The sequence below is a fragment of the Acinonyx jubatus genome, chromosome E2, assembly GCF_027475565.1.
Source record: "Acinonyx jubatus isolate Ajub_Pintada_27869175 chromosome E2, VMU_Ajub_asm_v1.0, whole genome shotgun sequence".
Lineage (NCBI taxonomy): Eukaryota > Metazoa > Chordata > Mammalia > Carnivora > Felidae > Acinonyx > Acinonyx jubatus.
The window spans coordinates 50,961,844-50,976,654 of record NC_069396.1 but is presented as its reverse complement, the minus strand read 5'-3'; the positions used below and the strand labels follow the sequence as shown (position 1 = coordinate 50,976,654).

The 14,811-nt window shown below is 44.8% G+C and overlaps 1 protein-coding gene across 2 annotated transcripts in view; it reads right to left on the bottom strand.

Moving 5' to 3' along the window:
- Positions 1 to 14,811, bottom strand: part of ARHGAP35 (Rho GTPase activating protein 35) — a 120,219-nt gene that overhangs the window by 54,808 nt on the left and 50,600 nt on the right. For both annotated transcript variants that reach the window (XM_027037889.2, XM_053210497.1), the window contains exon 3: positions 5,758 to 5,902. In XM_027037889.2, the coding sequence (XP_026893690.1) occupies positions 5,758 to 5,902 (145 nt within the window). The remainder of the gene's footprint in view (positions 1 to 5,757; positions 5,903 to 14,811) is intronic.

The following is a 14,811-nucleotide window of genomic DNA, read 5'->3' as shown; positions in this document are numbered from 1 at the left end:
GGATCCTAGAACAAAATCCTAGCTAGAAGAGAGAGTTTAAAGTCAACTGAGTAAATTTAAACATGGAATGCATGTGAAATACTACTGAATTAATGCTATTATTCCTAAAAGTGATAATGTTAATGCAGTTACAGAGAGACTCTTTAAGCTTAGGGATACAAGCCGAGATTTTTTAGAAGTGAAGGGATGTGTGGCACCTGCAGCTTATTCTCAAATGATTTAACAACAATAAAAATGAGGAGAAGAAAGGGCAAACAGGGCACAATACTGAGTGAATCATCATACTACTCTTTTAACTCTTCCATGGGTTTTACTGTATTCAATTTAAAAGCTGGAGAAAGGGGTGCTGGGTGGCTCAGTCGGTTAAGCGTCTGACAGTTGATTTGGCTCAGGTCATGATCCCAGGGTCATGGGATCAAGCCCCGTGTCAGAATCCAGCCTGAGTTTCTCTCTCTCTCTCTCTCTCTCTCTCTCTCTTTCTCCCTTTGCCCCTCTTCCCTGCTCATGCTCTCTTTCTCTTAAAAAAAAGGGGGGAAAAAGCCGGAGAGCAAAAAACAAGTCACAGATATTTACATTTATGGTACAGTCTGACAGGCAATAGGAAGAAGAACCAAATGTACTACTGGTGAGGCGAAGGCGACAACTGGCACATACTGAGCACTTGCCTGGGCCACGCGCCACACTCGGCGCCTCCGTGCAAGTCTGCCGGCACCTTCGCGGCAGCCCGAGCGGCAGGTCCTGTCATCACCCTCAGTTTCCAGATGGGCGTAAGGCGGAACGATTCTAAACCGGGCCTAACTGCAGATCTGAAGCTCTGTATCACTAGCCCAAAACGTCTGTCCCAGCGAATCTGGTTCTTTACGTGTGTCAGGAGAAAATGCTGCATGAGCCCCCAAACAGGGGAATAATTAAATAATCTATTTTACCGAACGTCGTGCGGCAATTGAATGTTGCATTTTTGAGGGAGATCCTCTCTGCTTGCTTGATGGGATGCTACCCAGCTCGTGCATACTTAGTAAAACTACTTAGTAAAACTATTGAGATCTTCACACTAAAAAAAAAGCCATATCTTCACAGACTCACAAAACAATGTCTGATTTAAAAAGCAGTGATTCTTGGGGCACCTGGGTGGCTCAGTTGGTTGAGAGTCCGACTTTGGCTCAGGTCGTGATCTCATGGCTCCTGAGTTCGAGCCCCGCATCAGGCTCTGTACTGACAGCTGGGACCCTGGAGTCTGCTTTGGATTCTGGGTCTCCCCCTCACTCTGCGCCTCCCCCTCTAGAACTTGGTCTCTCTCCCCAAAATAAACAAACCTTGAAAAAAATTTTTTAAAAAGCAGTGATTCTCAGGGCGCCTGGGTGACTCAGTTAGTTGAGCATCTGACTTCGACTCAGGTTGTGATCTCATGGTTCGTGAGTTTGAGTCCCACATCAGGCTCTGTGTTGACGGCTCAGAGCCTGGAGCCTGCTTCGGATTCTGTGTCTCCTTCTCTCTCTGCCCCTCTCCTGTTCGCACTGTGTCTCTCTCTCTCTCTCTCTCTCTCTCTCTCTCAAAACCTGAATAAACATTAAAAAAATTAAAAAAATAAATAAATAAAAAGCAGAGACTCTCAAAAAATGGTCGTTCAACCCACCTTTTGGTTACTGAATTCTTTCCTTGCAGGAAAATAGGAGTAGGTAAGCTGGTAAAGTCAGGGCTCTTTTGCCTCATCTAAGTTATGCTAAAAAAGTTTTTGAGAACTATCATACCACATATTATGTAGATATGTAAATATAATATTTATATGTAAATATAATGTACATTATGTAATTATGTAAAAATAAAAATCGACACACACATACAGAGAAATAAGACTATCAGGAACTATATCAGGCTATTAACAGTGGTTTCACGAAGTGGAAGATCAACGACTCTTTAAATCCTTTTTCACAGGTTTTGGCTTTTGTTGAATTTCTACAATGAACATGCTTTAATTTTACTAAGAAGAAAAAAATCCTTCCAGGGAAAAGAACACCCCCCCCCACCAAAACACACATGCTAAATTAAATTCACAGATTCCATGTTTAACTTTTTTCCCTGAAATTCTATAAAAGTACAAACCAATGCCAAAGAGGGGAAGTATGTGATCAAACTTTAAAAGGACAAAGAAAACAAAGAAGAAAACAATGGAATTAAGGTATTCCAGCCTGAAGACCACTCATTTAATCAACAGGTAATGTATGTTGTGTACCACACTCTCAGAAGACAAGGAGAGCAGAGAATCCTGTTCCCAGGAAGTGAAAACATGCTTGAGAACTACCGGGGAGGTTGCGACCAACAGCTACTGGGGGTGGGGCAGTCTTGAAGAATGAGGACAAGTTCCAGAGGCAAGGAGGAATGTGGGATACATTTCAAACCACACGTGGAGAACCCATGCAAAGCAGCAAAATACAAAGAAATCCTGCTTGTATTCTTGCAAAAGTAATTTTTTTAAGTTTATTTATTTATTTTGAGAGAGGAACAGTATAAGCAGGGGAGGGGCAGAGAGAGAGAGAGAGAGAGAGAGAAAGAGAGAGAGAGAGAGAGAGAGAGAGAGAGAGAGAGAAAATCCCAAGCAGGCTCCACACTACCAGTGCAGAGCCCGATGTGAGGCTCAAACTCACGAAACCTTGAGATTATGACCTGAGTCGAAACCAAGAGCCGGACGCTCAACCAACTGAGCCACCCACCTTGTAAAACAAGTTAAAAATTAATGCCTGTAGTAGCATAAAACAGAAAGCAGAGGACAGAAAAGGAAGAAAGAAGAGAGAGAGAGGGAAAGAGGAAGACGGGGGGCAGGAAGGTGGGCAGACAACCATAACAGCACCACGCATGGGAGGAGGCAAGACTGCTGAGGCCGGCACCTGGTAGGCAATGAGGCAGTGAAAAGAGGTTTTTAGTAGAGGAACCGTCATATAATCAAGACGAGGGGGGTGATGGTGGGGAAGCAAAAATGAAACAGAGAGGATAGAGCCGAGAGATGAGGAAGTAGAAGTGACAGACTTGGGAACTGATCGGAGGTGATCCTGAAGCTCCAAGCCTTTTGGTGACAGGGCGGACAGTGGCACAGTCTAAGAGAACTTTAAGAAAAGCAGCAGCTTGGCAGTGGCTGGTGGTAAAGCCTCATACCCAAAAGGACTCATAAATCCAAGGGCAAGAAGAGGTATAATTCTGTCATCGGATACCGAAAAGTGGGGGCACCTGGGTGGCTCAGTTGGTCAGGTGTCCGATTCGTGGTTTCAGCTCACATCATGATCTCGCGGTTCGTGGGTTCGAGCCCCGTGTCGGGCTCGGCACTGGCAGTGCGGAGCCTGCTTGGGACCCTCTCTCTCTCTGCCCCTCCCCTGCTCATGCTCGCTCTCTCTCTTTCTCAAAATAAATAAACTTGAACTGCAAAAAAAAAAAGCGAATCAGTCTAAGAGCGAGAGAAGCAAGGTGTGGGAGGGGTTGGTCAAGACCACTGCTGTGCCCAGCTAGGGCGCATGTGGGTGACACTGAGGCACCCTGTGCTACCACAGGCAAGCCACTTGAGGAGGCCGTTCACAAAAGGCTCCCCTACAAAGGGAAGGCTCCCCCTGGTAGGAGAATGCCGACTGATCAACGCTGAAGGAACCAGGGAGTCAAACGATGGGGAGAGAGTGGCTCTGCAGTGGAGAAGCTCGGCCCACACCGCCACCTTCACCAAGGGGTCCAAGTGAACGTTACCGGCGATGGGTCAAACTGACATCATGTGTCACATGGTGCGATGCACCGACAAGGACACAGCATCGCTTCCCTGCTGTTTCTGCCCAAGGTGCAAATAGGAACTCAATCGTGAGGAAAACACCCAAAAAACCAACAAACCAAAACCCCAAAAAATGCCAAACTGAGGAGGAGCGTCCTACAAAATAACTAATCTGTAGTTCAAACTATTGAGGCCATGAAAAACAGACTAAAAACTGTTCTAGATTGAAAGAGCCTCGAGACTCGACGACTAAACCTAACATGTGGTCCAGGATTAGCTCCTGGGCCCCAAATATTCTTGTGTTTTGCCATAAAGGACATTAATGGGAGAACTAATGAAATGAAAACAGAGGACAGGTTAGCGTTGGGTCAATGTTTACGTCCTAATTTTGATAACCGCACGGTGGTTACGTAAGAGAATGTTTTTAAGAATTACCCACTGAGGTAGTTAGAAGTAAAGCTGCATCAGATCTGCAAACTTTCAAGAATTTCAGACAGTTATCTATATAGAAAGGATGGTGTGGGGGAAAGTGCTAAAACACTAACACTGAAGGAACCTGGGAATTTCTGTAACTTCCAATTTGTTTAAACTTGTAATTTTTCCAATAAATCGAAAATACTTTGAAAATAAAGGTAAGGAGAAAGCAACCTTCCCCCCCCCAGAATGACGCAGGGTATCTTTCTGAAGTGCTAGGTCAACATGTAAAGGCCTCAGTCACCTGAACTGGACCTTTGTGCAGTTCTTCCCCTTGCACAAGGGAGACGTGCCAGAAAGAAACTGATCTATCAAACCAGTGTCAAAAAGATGGACACTGACAAAAGTGTCCCCATTCTGGGGACAGAACGGACTAAACAAAGCTGCAGATCTGCTGTTAGATTAGGCAAAGTGTTCACCGTGATTCAACCCTGGTGTGTTGCAGAGAAAACCCCGGAAATAACCACGAAGTCTGCTTTAGCAGGCTTCAACTTGAAACCCATTTTCCCTGATTTGGCACATCCTACGTAAATATTAACACCGTCACGCGGCTTACTAGGATGCTGCTGAAATTATCTGCAGCACCCACGGGCTGTGCACACCATACGATACTTAACATCATTGCAGGGAACACCGGGATCAGAGCACAGAGGGAGGCTCTAACACCTACTTTGGTTTCAAATTGTTTAAACCCATATTCTTGAGCTCAACTACTAATGCTAATGCCCAAGAACTGACCTAACCATGCACCCGCTTAGACTACCTTCTCCTCAAAGCTCATCAGCTCTGAGAGCATCCAGGAGAAAACCAAACCAAGGGACACAATGGCAAAAGGGAGGCCAAAGAGACACGTTACAAGAACACTTAATGAACAAATAAACGTTTTCAATACAGGCACAAATTTGTCACTTCGAGAACGATGCAGAAAACATTAAGACAGTTGTTCTTTGCAGTAACACCAAGTTGTCAGTGGAGTTGAAATACAGCTGCCTGACCAGAAGATATCCAAGGATCCTAGCTGGGCTTTTTTTACCCCAGGGAAAAAATTCTACCAATAATGAATCCCAGGCGCCTGATCAAAGGCCAAGGTCTGCAACAGTCACGACTACTCCTTCGTTTTATTAAGCCAAAGTTCATTACCATTTGTGCCCAGGACAGGGCTGCGGACACAATGGTAACATGCCCCTTTCCCCGCCCTCAAGCGGCTGACAGATCTTCGAGGCCACAGACAAACAGGGTGGGTGCTCTGACAGGATGCTGAGGGAGCACAGAGAAAGCACCTAACCAGCCACAGCTGCAGGCCTGAAAACACGCTGCTTGGTGCACGGAAAGGTCTCACGGATCCCGTACAACAGCCGCAAAACTACATGCAGATGGAGACCCATAAGTCTGACAGCTGTCCAGACTGCTCAGCTCCTTCTCAGAAAGCATCTCACACTTAAGGAGAGCTGATCCCAGAGTCTCCAGATGGCTCAGCCCGCCAGAAAGTAGCCCGTAGACAGTGAAAGCCATGATCGGCTCTGAGGTAACAACACTCTTACCTGTGGCTTCAATGTACTCAATACATCTCTCAATAAACACAGGGATGGGCTTCTCTGGAGTCACGACAGTTGTCAAGGGCACCCCAAAATAGTTACTCTCCCAGGTTGCCTTTGTGATGGACGGCCGGGGTTTGGGCTTTGGTTTCTGTACAGGAAAGAGAAAAGAAAGCATAAAACAAAAACAAAGTGAATATCAACATGCAACTTAAACATCAGCTAAAGCTTCCAGAAGGGAATTCACAGTGGTGTGGAAACTGTTGGGAAGACTCCAAGCAGGATAGAGATCCATTTGCTCATCTCACTAATTTTGTATTTTCCAGCCTCCAAATATCACACAAGATGCCAGCCAGTTGACACACAGTCACACCCTGAGTGTGAGACTGCATTATCAACACAAAGGTGTTTAGAAGAAGCAGGCCATGTTGAGTTAATAACAACGAGATGGCTATCCACATCCTTTATCAGGGGTGCCCTGGAGTAAACAGGAAGTTTTCCAAACATCCCACATGGATAATGAATGTCATACACTCAAGACGGCTAAAATCTTTAAAAAGATAAAAGATGGAATGGAGAATGAGTAATTTCCTCTTTCCAGAAAAGAAATAGAGCATGTGTTCTGCTACAGCTGAAAGCTCCAAATGAGAATTCCCTTCCATACATTAGCCCGGGGTTAATTCTCAATGGCTTCCGAATCAGGAAAGGGTAAAACCAACTGAGCAAACATGACAAAGAAGGTAATACTTGTCTCTTCTTTCCCAGCAGCCCCCTTCCTCCGGAGCAGGAGCAGCGGCAACCACTTGAGAGCTCACCGTGTACCAAGCCAGGTCCCAAATATTACTTCTTTTAAACCTCACGACATTCTGTTGAATCAAGGAAAAATGTCCCACGTGCCTAAGTCACACAACTAGTAAGTCATAGTGCTGGGATTCAAACCCAGGAGGGTCTGTCTCCAAAGCTCAGGCTCAGAGACCTCTCTGAGATCTTCTGCTCCGAAATTATTCAATCCTTTTATTTTGAAGCTCACATGAGGAAAAAATGCTCTGCACGGTAAATTTCCTAAAAGTGACAAAAACGTACCTGAAATTCTAGACTTTTGTTAAAATATCTACTAAGGAAAAGGGTAACCAAACAGGAGCAAGGTAAATGGACCCAGGTATAGCTCCGGCAATTCAGTTTCATGTCCAAGTTAACGAGATGAATTTAGAGGGCAGATTTATTACAAATATACGCAACCCATAAACTTGAAAGTATTTAGGGATCTTTGCATAAAATCCACTCGAGGGACAACTAACTAGCCAGGGTCAACCATTCGCATTCCTCATCCTGCCCATCTTCGTTCCTTCTGGTACCTCTATTTATATGGGAACAAATCGCTTCCTGTTTAGTCTGAGATTCTCAGAGGACTTCCTGTGCAAACAAGTACCAAAGAAAAAGAACAACTGAGAAGAAAACGTACACGAAAGACGGCACAAGCCCATCTCTAAGCTGGTTGACATTACCTGCAATGACCACCAAAAGGCAAAGACCATCCACTCTACACAGAGCCTGTTAACTGGGTCAGTCTGGAAGACTGTACCGCCATGCGAATGGATATTGGCGTTCCAGAGAAGAACCACAAAGCCTCCACGAGGCTCATCCCTGCCCCTGTCCCACTCCTCATCAATGCAGCCACACCGCCTCTCAGATTGCAGGGAGTGGCCACTGTTACTTCCCCTTCCAGACTGCCTGCCAGAGGCAAACAGGCTCGGACCTAGACTTTTTACCAAAGAAGTAAGGAAAAGCAAATGAGTGATTTATGATGTATCTTTACACGAGATAATTTAACCAATCTAGACTCTCTCCCTGACATCTTCTATTTATATGAAGTATAACATAAAGAATTTAAGATCTGAAATCTTAGCAGACCTGGGTCTGAATCCTGACAGACAAGTCCTGTGACTCTGGGTAAGTGACTTATTAGCATCTCAGGGACAGGGCCTCCTCACAAGGTGGTCTTGAGGGTGAAATGTGGGCGACTGGCTCAGTGCCTAGCCTCACAGTAGCCATCCAGTAATTCGAGGAAAGAGAGGGGTGAGTGCTTCTGTTGTCACACATTGTGGCAACCGGATAACCATGAGTCAAGCGATGCTCTCCCTTAAAAATGCCATACAGTTTAAATTATTAGCTACAGATTCTGAATATACAAGGAAGACCATCTGGATTTCAGCGACATTCTTTTTATCAGTCTCAGTCTTGCAGAATTTCCCTGTCAAAACTGACAACAGTATTGTTCTTCAATAAAACTGATGCTTCCAAATAAATTGTTAAGGAATAAAAAATGGAACTTTTTTTCTAATCACCATAAGGCCTTCTTTTTCTTAAATTAAGTTTACTTTTATTTTTACATTTTCATTTATTTTGAGAGAGAGAGAACAAGCAGAGGAGGGGCAGAGAGAGAGGGAGGGAGGGAGAGAGAGGGAGGAGAGGGGGAGAGGGAGAGGGAGAGAGGGAGAGAGGGAGAGAGAGAGAGAGAGAGAGAGAGAGAGAGAGACAAAATCCCAAGCAGGCTCTGCACTGTCAGCGCAGAGCCGATGTGGGGCTTGAACTCACAAACCATGAGATCATGACCTGAGCTGAAACTGAGAGTCAGACGCTTAACCAACTGAGACACCCAGACGCCCCTACCAAGCCTTCTAACCATAGTTCTAGTAAACGATCAATTTCAATCTTATACTTCCTTCCTCCACCTTCTCAATACCAGAACAAGATGATGAGGTGTGTTCTAACAATCTAAGTTAACTAGAAACTTTACCATCTATCAACTGAATACTGTGTACTGGACCCTTGCTTAAGTTCCTTAGATGTATTATTTCATTCCAGACTCACAACAGCTCCAAGGGTATGGGGTTAATAACTCCATTTTACAGATGAAGTGGAGTCGTAGAAAAATTCAGTTACTTGCCCAAGTCAGTTTTGACTACAAAACTTGCTCTCTTAACCACTATGGTTCAAGGCCCTTCCCTGAAAGGTCCTGAGAGAGGCAGAATGAATAAATGGATAGCTGAATAAATGATTAAGGGTACACCGACAATCTGGAGAGTTTCTAAGGTAATAGAGGCCCACTCACATAAAATACCAGGGATCTTTAAGCTGGAAAAGGAAGGAATGGAGCATTATGACAACTATTTCATACAACTATAGGACTATCTCTTGGCAAGAGAGATTATTTTATATGATTCCAAAGGGTTATGCTGAAAGAGATAAGAAGAGAACACAGGCAATTTTGGCCTTAAATATAAAGAGAACTTTAAAAAACAAAATCCCCAGGTGTTTAAACAGGAAGGGACTGCTCTGTATAAATATTCCAAGCACAGGTTGCAAACTACATACCTCTGCCACACCACTGTCAAGGAGATTCTTCCATTCGACGGAAGACTAAATTGGATACTGCCCTTAGGCCTCTCGTCCCAAAGAATCCAAGACCCTAGTTCAGTGCTTCAACTTACAAAATGCAGAAATGGAGAGTAAGCTTTAACAACAGGATCAACTCCCGTTACTAAATGACATGGATTCTCCCTCTCAGATTTAAACAAACCCTGGTTTATCGAATGTCAAAACACCTCCTAGAAGTAAGTGAAGGCTCTGTAGGGTGTCACAAAATTAGGACGGGGATTCTTGCACAACGAATTCTAAACCTTTCCAGTAAGGCAATCAGACTTTGTGGTACACACTAAGAGGTGGGCCAGATTGTCGGTATGACAAACAACACATCAGGCACCTGAAGGGTTACTGGGCACATGTCAGATGGAAACGCCACTCTTGTGAGTGGCCTGCCAGCTGTCTCAGTCCCCGGTCAGACGTGGGTCGCTCATTATGGAGTCCCTGGGGCCCTCCAAGCAGCAGGCTCTTGGAGAGGAGAAAGTAACACCATCCCAACATCAATCTTCTTTCGAGGGCACTCACAGAGCAGGCTGAATTGAAAAAAAGCATCTAGCCAGAGGAGACCAAGCCCTGAGAATAATCTACACATCTGTGCCTCTAAGTTTAGAGTCTTATTGGGTCAAAAATGGAAACCAGTGATTAATCTGGAGTGGCCATGTGCAGGCCACTGCTAGGTACTTTGCACAATTACCTGAAACCTTACAACCATCTTCAGGGTAAGGGTTATTAGCACCATTTTACAGGTGAGAAATCAAGCTCTGAGAGAGTCACACCCAGCACTGAGAGAGCCAGGCTCCAGAGGCTAGTGATCTATAAACACCAAAGCCCCCTTTTCCCCTACGTGAACTCTATGATGAAATGACAAAAACCAAGGACCGGGTCAGTTTGAACCACCTTCATCTTGTTCTTTTGGATGGATCTATTTTTTGAACGAGCAACACAGTGCATTGTTCTTTACTTCAGTTTCCTTAAAAACAGGCCCGATTCTTAGTCTTGATAATACCCAGGTGGCAAAGGAAACAAAGAAACGAACCAATAGTTTCTGCCAGGACGGCACTGCAAAGAGAAGGTGGTTGGAATTTCCCACTGGCCCCTTGGCTTTCAAAACAAGAAAAGAGCATAAAGGGAAACTCCCAACTCTGGTGGAGTAGGAAGACATCTGTAAGCCCACGGGGGTCCCTCTGGAGTCCACGGGGACAAGCAAAAGGTTCGAATGCCATGCGAAGAATGAGAAGCGACTGACAGAAGGGCCCTTTCTATCAGGCTGCAAGATGAGTGGGTTCCAGGGCCTGATATGCAGTAGGCACTCCATAAATTTCCTGAACAAAAACAGTTTCCAATAGTGCACAGGGCCAATATTTCTTTATATTTTTTCAAGTTTAGCTGAGATGAGGACTATCTCTGTATGTACAGAAGTTTTTCTTCTCCTAAATTGTGCTCCTTTTCCGCGGATGGAGGAGGCGAGGCTCAGAAGGTCTTACACTGGCACTACCGTCCCAGACTCCCTTTTAAAAACCAGATGAGGTAATGAATTCCCTATGTCACCGTGTGGCCACTGGATAAAGGACAGTCATTTATGTACACATGTGACTGTTACCCTACTTAACTCAGTAAGGATCTTAGCATTTTTGTTTTTTAACGAATTATGCCCAAGGTCACAGAGGAAACTAGCAGCAGGGCTAATCCCAGGACCAAAGTCCTCTATCCCCCTCAACGAACTTACAATCTAACTGGTAAAAGAAAGATATATCCCTGGCAAGCAAAGCTGATCTAGACATCAGGCTCAGTAACAACTGAGCCACAAAGGAAAAGAGTCTCCCACGGCTCCAATGGAGAGCTCAGCCATTCCTTCTGGATAAAGAACATTTTATCTTCTGTGGGAATAGCAGGTACAGCTATTTAGCGGTTTTGAGCTGACAACGTCAAATATTCTCTCCTGGTCTCTATAAAATACCTTTAATACATGTCAAATTATTTAACCAGATTTTAAAGTCAGAACATATGATCACCACAGTTGTACCACCTAGCGGTCTTTTAAATGCTTGGTAACCTATCTAACGAAGGAAATAAAAAACAGAATGCAGGTTGCTGGATTCTCTCTTTTTTTTAGAGGAGGAATGCCATAGACAGAACGTAGTCTGCGACAGGGACAGTGGCCCTGAATGACAACAGTTCTCCCTCCCAAGAGTGATATTAGCGAAGCCCTCGGGAGGCCCTCCCCTCTCGCCACGGTCTGCCAAGCAGTATACTGGCTGGCTCTGGATTAAGGGAAACTGGGAGGAGTCTTAACAAAAACCAAAAGATTCCATACGCAACGTGACTACAGGTTTCCCCCAAAGCACCTCTTGCATTCTATATTCAACATTACCGCTTTCTGATGAGTAATGATTCATTCTTATTTCCAACAGAGCTTCGAAAGAACCTTTTCAATTACGTTACTCACTCGTGCCCCAAATGTATTCTTGGTTAACTGGTGCTCCCTCTTCTGGCTCTGAAAAAAATCTAAGCCCAAGTTTAAGAGAAAACCTGAGGGTGGATCTGTTCTCATTGGCAAAGTCTGTTATGAAAGCACAAACGCTTATCAGACTTGGTCTCCTTCACGCTGCCAGTTAGTATTACAGCCAGGTCACCCACTGTCTTGGGGCATCTTTTTTTAGGGTTGGGAAAGGAAGCAGCATAAAGTCTCTGCCTTCCTAGCATCCCTAATCCTCTCCCAGGATGGGAAAAGACATGTGCCATCCCTTCACAGGCCCCAAATCAAGCGAGACCACAGCCTGCTGCTCTAGAAAGGCATGAAGTCTAGCAAATCTGGGTCAGCCCCTGCTGCTGTCTCAGACTGAACGGCCAGTGCAACAGCGGGCTAACTAGGAAGGAGGGTCCACTAGTCCCAGGAAAGTTTTTTTTACAAACATCCTGCCTGATCCAACACTCACTGAATTCGGACTTCCCAGAGTTACAGGTCAGTTTTTATCTGCTTGCCTCTTCTCAAATACTGGATCAAATGCATTCAGAAGACCTTTCTCTATTGGAAGCAGAGGTGATTCTTGACTCCTGCTGAAATAATCTGGGTCCTAAAAAGATATTTCAGTATCACTAGGCGGTGGATGAGAACAAGTTGGCTCAGTGATGATCAGAGCAATTCTCTGCTCTTTGAAAACTAGATATGGGTTGCCCATTGTCATTTTTTGTTTTTTTTTTTTAAGAACAGGTGTGCTATAAGCTAAGGCCCATAGTTAAAGATAGTCTATTTTTGTCACCAAAAACACACTACAGCAGTTCTTTGGGCTTAAAATAAACTGAGAAAACGCATGACACCAGCTCAAAACAATTTCTCAAAGTTCCAGTCGCTATTTCAGTGTCCCCATGCCTTTTTTGTCCTCTACTCAACTAGACTCTGAAGCCAGAAACAAATAGCACCAGGCCATTCTTAGGGGGTAGTGTAGGGAAATGGATTTTTTTAGATAATAATCACAGTCCTTTGTCTGAAATGAACAAATTACTAGACTGATTGAGTGGTCCAAATGTGTGCCTGGCTATTGAAGATTACCATCTTTCCTGCGGGCTGGACTCTACCGACCCGTTGCAAGCGGAAGTCAGAAGAGCGGGTTCAAAAATCTCAGCTCCTCCATTTAGAAAACTACACCAACATGGGCGGCGGCAACGGGAAAAGGGCTGGTGCCACACCTGGCGCACAGCAAGTGTTTGGTACCTCCGGGGAAGGATGAAACCCCACGGTATTCGTAACCCTGCTTATCCCTGGCCTGCTTCCCCTTCACTCTCCACAGCAACCACTCTAGGTTTCTTCCACGTGTTGTTTTTTATTTTTTCTTTCTTTCCCCCAGCTCCAAGTTCCACACTGTTTTCTCAAGAGCTCTCCCCAGAAAACCTCCACCCTCACTGCCTTTGTCCGCCTCACTCTGTAAGTCTCCATTTACACACTGTTGCCTTGGGGAGCTTTACCGGACCCTCGCTGAGGTTAAAACTCCTTGCTCTACAATCCCTTAGCACCCTGTAGCTCCTCTGTGACAGTATTCAAAATACATGTCAGCGCATATTTAAAATCCGCCATCCCTTGACGGCAAGCTAGATAAACACACCACCACGCGCAGCGCCCTCAGCACAAAGCCAGGGGTACCACTGCTCACTAAGCGTCCGTGCACTGAACTGGAGGTTTCCTTCCCAAAATGAATGAATGAGCACATGCTTTGGAGCAAAAATCCTTCTCTTAAAAGATGCAATTCTTTCAGGCATCAGAAAATCCAAGGTCAAGTAGGCCCCCCCCCCACACCCCATCTTTAAGGCTATGGTATTTATTTGGCCTCACAGCACATTGAGTAGGCCTAGCCTTTTCTGAAGCACACACTGAGAGTCTTTCCCGAGCAGGTTACAAAGAGCTCATATTTCATACCATTCAGCTTGTCTGTCAAAATGCAACATCCCTCCGTGGGGAGCTAGCTGTCCAATTCCCCAGCTGGTTTTTATTCACACTAGAAACTTTAACTCCGTTCTAGGCCTCACAAAATGAGAGCTGTGTCCACACAAAGCCCCAACAACCAGCCGATTCACTGAATCCAATGAAATAAGCCAATTCACTGGGGGGGGACACAAACTGTCAAACTGGTTACTTGGTGCCTTATAGACCAAACAATGCGTGATTGAATTGGTTTGCTTTTTCAATAGGTTGTCTTGTCATGTGGTAGCTACAGTGAGTGAAAGATTTTCTTTATCATTCTGTTGTCTTTTTTTTTTTTAAACACAAAGATAAGAGCACATCAGATAGAAGGGTGAATAGCCAATAATGTCTTGTCTTTAAATCCATGGTCAAACACACTAAATTCAGCAACTTGAGCTTGCCCAAAAGGCACATTTTGTGGACCAAGACTCCCAGCCTGTGGTTTCTTTTTTTTGGGTTTTTTTTTTTTTTTTTTTTTTTTTTTGGTTTTAAAATAAGACCCTGCCGGTCCTGATCTCATCTTTGCAAACGCATGATACTGTGAGACAGAGACCATGTGCAACACCAACTCTTTACAGACAAAGCGTCTATTCATGGGCCCCACTGAAGTGCAATCGTAGATTTTCAATTTCATTCAGCTGAGTGCGGAAGGCTCCCACTATGAGGGTGGGTTGCTAAATGGTTCAGCTGGGAAAAGGACCCAGAATGACAGTCAGCCTTACAGTCTTCACTTTCATTAACAGAAATGAAAGCGATTCCCTCACTCCAACTCCAATTTTACAGTAAAGAGCTAATCTAGCAAATCGGCCAAGGGAAGCTGAGCAATTTCTCTTTCTCCACATCACATCGGTACCCAGAGCACAGCTTTTTGTTGTTGTTGTTAGGGCTGTTGCTAGGGCAAGTGCTGAGAAAGCAGCTGAGTAACACACAGGGTTAAAACTTACACAAAAGGGAGGGACGATGTTGGTCCCTCAAGCCCTCAGCTAGACCAGACCAGCACTCTCCTCTCCTTGAATACGACATGCACATTTTCACCTTCAAGCTGTTCCTCACCGCTGCCACTTCTTCGGTTCTACCCACTCTTCAAGGTCTAGTTAAATAACACTGCCACACCTAACACCTGTCCGAGATGCAGTATGCTGAGTGTTTCACGTGCAAAACCTCATTCCGTTTCTCACCAC